Source organism: Neomonachus schauinslandi, chromosome 16 (genome assembly GCF_002201575.2).
Source record: "Neomonachus schauinslandi chromosome 16, ASM220157v2, whole genome shotgun sequence".
Taxonomy (NCBI): domain Eukaryota; kingdom Metazoa; phylum Chordata; class Mammalia; order Carnivora; family Phocidae; genus Neomonachus; species Neomonachus schauinslandi.
In genome coordinates this window covers 5,874,954-5,880,788 of record NC_058418.1, presented here as the reverse complement: position 1 = coordinate 5,880,788, position 5,835 = coordinate 5,874,954, and the positions used below count along the sequence as shown (strand labels likewise).

Sequence of the window (5,835 nt, the reverse complement as noted above, 5' to 3'; positions counted from 1 at the left end):
TTATTTATTTATTTATTTATTTATTTATTTATTTTTTGAGTAGTTTATCTTCCTCAACTAGAATCACAGCGTCAACGACCTGGTAAATAAGGGTCTCAATCCACCATGCCAAACTGCCTTCCATAAAAATGGCATGATTTACAATTCCACAGGTTGAGAGTGTTGGTCTCACTGTGTCTTTACCAGCACTGAGGTTTTTGTGTTTCATGCTGGTTTTAGGTCTTTGCTAACTTGATTGGTTTACATATGTGGTGTATTGTTGAGGTTTTAATACGTCTTTGAGGAAAGGTAAAGTCAAATATGACTACAGTTCATCACGTCCTTATTTCTCTGAATTTCTTGTTGAGGGCGTATGGATGGAGAGATGGGAAGTATGCAGAGATTAACAATGCTCTCTCATGGTCTCATTTATCCATTTGACATACTTGCAGACTTGGGTGTAGACACCTGGGTCATTGGGTTGGCCACAAGGGAAAGTTCCCCAGGACACCAGGCCTTGCAGGGTACCTTTGCACATCAGTGGTCCCCCTGAGTCACCCTGGAGAAGAAAGAGCAGATAAGCTTCCGTTTCCGAGCAACCACCACTCACTGGACGTGTCCACGTCTGCAATTATCAAGTCTTTGTCCTGCCACACCGAAGACTTCTACCCTGGCCAATGGGAGAGACTCATGGTCTCTGGGCACCAATAGGAGAACAGGAGTTAGTGTTGTCATGGCGAGAACAAACCAGTTCTCTGAAGACATTGGCTTGAGCCCCGGCCAATGGGACCAATCCCTGGGAAGGGGGTGGAGCTTCCAGGGGGTCGGGGCCCCATTTACTTTCCACCTTTAGGGACTCTGCGCCAAGCCAGAGGGAGAAGGAGCATTATCTCCAGAGCATGTCCCCCTTGAGCATGAAAGGGGGACAGGGTGGCCCTGGAAAGCAGGGGCAGGACGGGTGACATCATTCAAAAACCACAGTGCAAAATGAATATGCGGCCCCTTTTTTCAAAAATTATTAAGAGATTCAAGACAGCAACAGAAGTGCATTAAATCACTTGTGTGGGACTCTCTGAGTATGAAGCTCTGTGCCACTGCACAGGTGGCATATTCATGAAGCCAGCCCTCCTAGGGAGAAAGGGGACCCCTGCCACCCATACATCCCTGTCCATGCCCCCATCTCTAACACACACCACCCCACCTCCCCTGAAAGCTGAGGGTGCAGATGTGAGCAAAGAGAGTGGGGTACTGAAAGAAGGGTGGAGAGGAGAAGGTAGAAGGAGGAGGGGGATGGAGAAGCAGAAATGTAGGCGGTGGGGAAGGAGCAGAGATGGACACAGGTGGAGACGGGAGCAGAGAGAGAGAGAGAGAGAGAGATCCCACACAGAGGAAGACAATGTCATTCAGATACAGAGAGGAGGTTAAAAGGATGAGGAAGGGCGGGGCGCCTGGGTGGCTCAGTCGGTTAAGCGACTGCCTTCAGCTTGGGTCATGATCCCAGGGTTCTGGGATCGAGCCCCGCATCGGGCTCCCTGCTCCGCAGGAAGCCTGCTTCTCCCTCTCCCGCTCCCCTTGCTTGTGTTCCCTCTCTCGCTATGTCTCTATCTGTCAAATAAATAAATAAAATCTTAAAAAAAAAAAGGGGCGCCTGGGTGGCTCAGTCGGTTAAGCGTCCGCCTTCGGCTCGGGTCATGATCCCAGGGTCCTGGGATCGAGCCCCGCATCGGGCTCCATCCCAGGGTCCTGGGATCGAGCCCCGCATCGGGCTCCCTGCTCGGCGGGAAGCCTGCTTCTCCCTCTCCCGCTCCCCCTGCTTGTGTTCCTGCTCTCGCTGTGACTCTCTCTGTCAAATAAATAAATAAAATCTTTAAAAAAAAAAAAAAGATGAGGAAGGGGGAACAAAGAGGAGGGGGAGAGATAGTTCTTTCCCTAAAACCAGGACTGGGATGAGGTGGAGGAGACAGCTCCTGCAACAAAGTCTCAATAATTGCAATAAATAATATTTCAACGCAATGCTTGAAAAAAAATCAAATTTAGTATGAAAAAGTCCATGATGAGCACAGTATCCCAACCTTAGATAAAGACAGCGTCAGTATAGTGCTGGGTTGCACCATTACTGTAGCCCGAAGCAAATGAACAATTCAGTAAGACTGATGGCTCTTTATCCAAAATTCTGATATATTGTTCATCATGGGCTTTTTGCATGGATTTTATTTTTTTTTTAAAGATTTTATTTATTTATTTGAGACAGAGAATGAGATAGAGCATGAGAGGGTCAGAGGGAGAAGCAGAGTCCCTGCTGAGCAAGGAGCCCGATATGGGACTCGATCCTGGGACTCCAGGATCATGACCTGAGCTGAAGGCAGTCGCTTAACCAACTGAGCCACCCAGGTGCCCCATGCATGGATTTTAATTTTTAAAAATGTTGCATTAGTAGAATATGATTTATCTTGGCAACCACTTGAAGTGTGGGCTGGAAGCCAGTGCCTTACTCATCTGCCTGTCCCAACCCCATCTTTTCCACCGCCATTCTGCCCCATCCCAGGGCCATGCCAGCCTCCTGGGCTCCCACTACTGCCCCAGACAGAGAGCAGGGTAGAGAGAGCTAGGAAAACAGGCCTTGGGGTGGGGTGGGGGTACAAGGGAAATGCTCAGCACCAAGGTCAGGTGCACAGATTTCTGGACGGAAGGAAAGACAGGGGATCCAGGGCTGGGGATGGGTGGACTCTCACATTGCAGGCGTTGGTCTTGGAGTTGGGGATGCCAGCACAGAGCATGGATTTTCCCAGTAGGTCCTTGTAAATCTTCTTGCAATCCTGGGAGGAGATGAGCTTGACATCCGTGCACATGAGCTCTGATGGAAAGGTCACTGGTGGGGAGAGGGGAGGTCAGTCAGAGGCCTGGGCCTGCGGCCCCCTGAGTGCTGATGGAGAGAGGAAGAGCCTTGGACCCTGAAGGAAGAGGGGACTGGAGGCTCAACACTCAAGTCATGAAATGGGGCTTGACTCCTGGTCTCCAGGGTCTGAGGGATGAGTTGGGAGCCAGGGCCCTTGGGTCCCAGAGGCAGCCTCACCATCAGGGCTGGTGGTGGTGCCCCAGCCAGAAACGGTGCATGTGGTCCCAGGGGGTTCACAGCGGGAGGGCAGCTTGACTTTCCTCACACTCGATGATAGCCTGGCTCGTCTACTTAGCTTCACGAGCATGAGGTCATTAACGTGGGTCTGAGTGGAGTACCCAGGGTGGAGGAATGACCTTGTGGCCCGGATCTTCTGAGCTCTATTATCACCCAGCTGATGACTGCCCATGTGCACGTTGTATTCACTGGGAGAACAGAGTGACATTCAGAGAGAAACACTATGATTGGGAGAAGGGACAGGGACCTCGAGGGAGGGGGACAGAGACCCCGAGAGAGGGCTGCAGTGTCCCTGCCACGTACTTCATCATGCAGTGGGCAGCAGTGAGCACCCACTGTTCATTGAGCAGCACACCTCCACAGTGGAGCTGATTGCCTCTGAGCAGGGCCACCTGCCAGGGTTGGGAGCCTCTTGGACATGGGACTCCATCAATAATCTTCTCCCCACTCTTGTCACCTTGGGTTGGATAGAGACAAGGAAGAAAACATGGGTAGCATGCATTAAGGGGGCTGAAGAAGCAGCCGATGGATCTGGAGAGGAAGATGGAAAGAAACAGAGAGGCATGAGAAATGCAGAGGCAGAAAGAGGGAACAGTACAGAGAAAGCCGGACGTGGAGATGGAGAGAGACAGAGGGAGCCTGCTTATAAACCCAGGAGGAACATCTTGTCTGGAGGCAACCACAGAAGCTGATGGGAGCAACACTGAGTGCAGGAGATGGCCCGGAGGGCACAGAGACCCCAGGAGTCAGAAGGAAGCAGGAACAAAGGGGACCGGAGGTAGAAGAGTCTTGTCTTCCGTAGGAGGAAGCTGTAGCAGGGGGAGGGTTCTGACCCAGGAAATCCTTGGGGGGGGGGTCAGCAGGGACAATGGGAGGCCCCAGGGGTGAGGTCAGACCTCCCAGTCCAGCCCTCACCTTCTTGGCCAGCAGATCCCAGGATTAAGGTCAGTAGTAGGATCTGCAGGGGCAAGAGAAGGGATCCTGCCATGGTGGCCTCTCAGCCTCTCCGGGGGCTGCCAGGCAAAGCAAGGGTCTCTTTTGCGGGGGGCTAGGAAGGACAAAGAGTTTCAGGTAGCAGGAGTCCAAGTCCAGCCCCTCCTACATCAGGCTTAGAAGTCCAAATCCCCAGTTCTTCCCCTACTCAGACCCAGGAGGCCAGGCCTCCAGACCTCCCTTCCCCCTGGGGACTCAGGAATCTCAGCAATCTGTCCCATCCCTCCTCATCCGCAAGTCTAGATCTTCAGTTCTTTTTCCCCTAACAGACACCAAATTCCAGACCTCCAGTCCCTCATCTTTCACAACCAGGATTCCAGCCACCCCCCTCCCCTTAGAAGCAGGAGCCAGCTATCCAGCCAGCTTCATCCCCCACCCCAAATGAGCCCCCTTCTCACCGCCCGAGGGTCCGATGTGATCTCGGCTCCAGTCTCAGTTGGGAGCCAAGCGTGTCCAGCCCTGTGCAGGGCGGCCGTCTTATACCATCCCCGTCCCCACGCACGCCCCAGCGGCCTGGGGTGCAGGCGGAGCCGGCTCTGAGACGCCCCCACCCTGCGTTCGCAGTTATCTCGAAGCCCTGAGGCAGCGAAAGTAATTGGCCGCACTCAATTCTTTCTCCACCCTCCTTCTACAGGCCAGGGTCGGGCGGTACCCAGCTAGTTGGCCCCGCCCATTCGGGCCCTCTGTCCTGGTGGCTGCTACAGATGAGACCTGGTGTTGGCTCTGAGGGGGGCCTCAGGAGGAGGAGCAAGGAACTGCAGAGCTCAGGGAATGTCCTCCTCTGGGGCCATTTTCTTGTCCTCATTCCCTCTCAGGGGTGGCCTACACCCTGTACCCTAATTCAGACCAGCCTGTCGGAATTTGTCCAGGCTGGATCCCGATGGTGTCTTTGAGCCTGAACCCACTTCCAGCCCTGATATAGGGATATGAATTAAAAAGAGAGTGCTTTCCCTAATCCCATCCTACTAAATGTTCACAATTATCAATTTAGTCTGTGTTCTCATATTGTACACAGATTGCTGTCGTATTGTGTATTTATAACAAAGAACTCCATACTTAAGTATTATGTAATAGAACTTTTTTTCTCTGTAAAATAACTTGAACAATTTTTCCTCTTAGTATATTTAGATAATTTCCTCTTCCTTCCTAAGGATTGCATAGTATCCCATTCTATGGTTGAAACATGATTTATGTAATGTGTTTCAAATTCGTGTATTTTGGATAGTTTTCATTATAATAATGCTGGAATGAACTTCTTTGTACATTTGTCTTTGCTCCTGTGTTTGTTCAAATATTCATGGAGCATCTACTCTGCCAGAAATTCTTCTGCTCCTGGGGCCACAGCAAGCAGTCAACAAAGCAGATAAAAATTCCTTCACAGAGGCTCTCCTACTGTGGAGACCATGAATACAAAAATAAGTACATAAAATATATTGTTTGTTAGGTGGTGGGAAGTGCCATGGAGAAAAATATAAGTGGGAAGAGGGATAGGGAGTTGTTGGTTCTCTCCACTCTCAGAGATCCCTGGGGTGATTAATATTTGGAATGATGATTGGAAAGACTCCATGTGAAGGTAACATTTGAGCAAAATCTTGAAGGAGGTGGTGAATGGATCCATGTAACTACTTCTGGGTAGTGAGTTCCAGGCAGAGCAAACAGGCAGGCGAATTAGGCAAGGGGTGTGACTAGAATGTTCTAACAGGGAAGACATTTTTGAGTGGAGCTGAATG

General features: G+C 50.9%; 1 protein-coding gene across 2 annotated transcripts; it reads right to left on the bottom strand.

Moving 5' to 3' along the window:
• Positions 1-4,582, bottom strand: LOC110572974 (kallikrein-7-like). 2 transcript variants are annotated; one of them, XM_021681427.2, is made up of 6 exons: positions 4,504-4,582; positions 4,028-4,160; positions 3,416-3,569; positions 3,053-3,300; positions 2,712-2,848; positions 1-538 (listed from the first exon to the last, which is right to left on the bottom strand). In XM_021681427.2, the coding sequence occupies exons 2-6, from the start codon at positions 4,098-4,100 to the stop codon at positions 383-385; spliced, it is 768 nt and encodes a 255-aa protein (XP_021537102.1). In that variant the 5' UTR covers positions 4,101-4,160; positions 4,504-4,582; the 3' UTR covers positions 1-382. The 2 variants fall into 2 exon arrangements, with proteins under 2 accessions (XP_021537102.1, XP_044778018.1); XM_044922083.1 differs by having other exon boundaries at positions 4,028-4,070; positions 4,504-4,541.
• Between the last annotated feature and the right edge of the window lie 1,253 nt (positions 4,583-5,835).

Excerpts from the sequence above, each read along its gene's own strand:
- LOC110572974 (XM_021681427.2), bottom strand. The coding sequence starts at position 4,100 with ATGGCAGGATCCCTTCTCTTGCCCCTGCAGATCCTACTACTGACCTTA. Across the intron at positions 3,570-4,027 it reads GGGATCTGCTGGCCAAGAAG|GTGACAAGAGTGGGGAGAAG; the intron begins GTGAGGGCTGGA and ends ATCCAACCCAAG. Across the intron at positions 539-2,711 it reads CCAAGACCAACGCCTGCAAT|GGTGACTCAGGGGGACCACT; the intron begins GTGAGAGTCCAC and ends TTTCTTCTCCAG.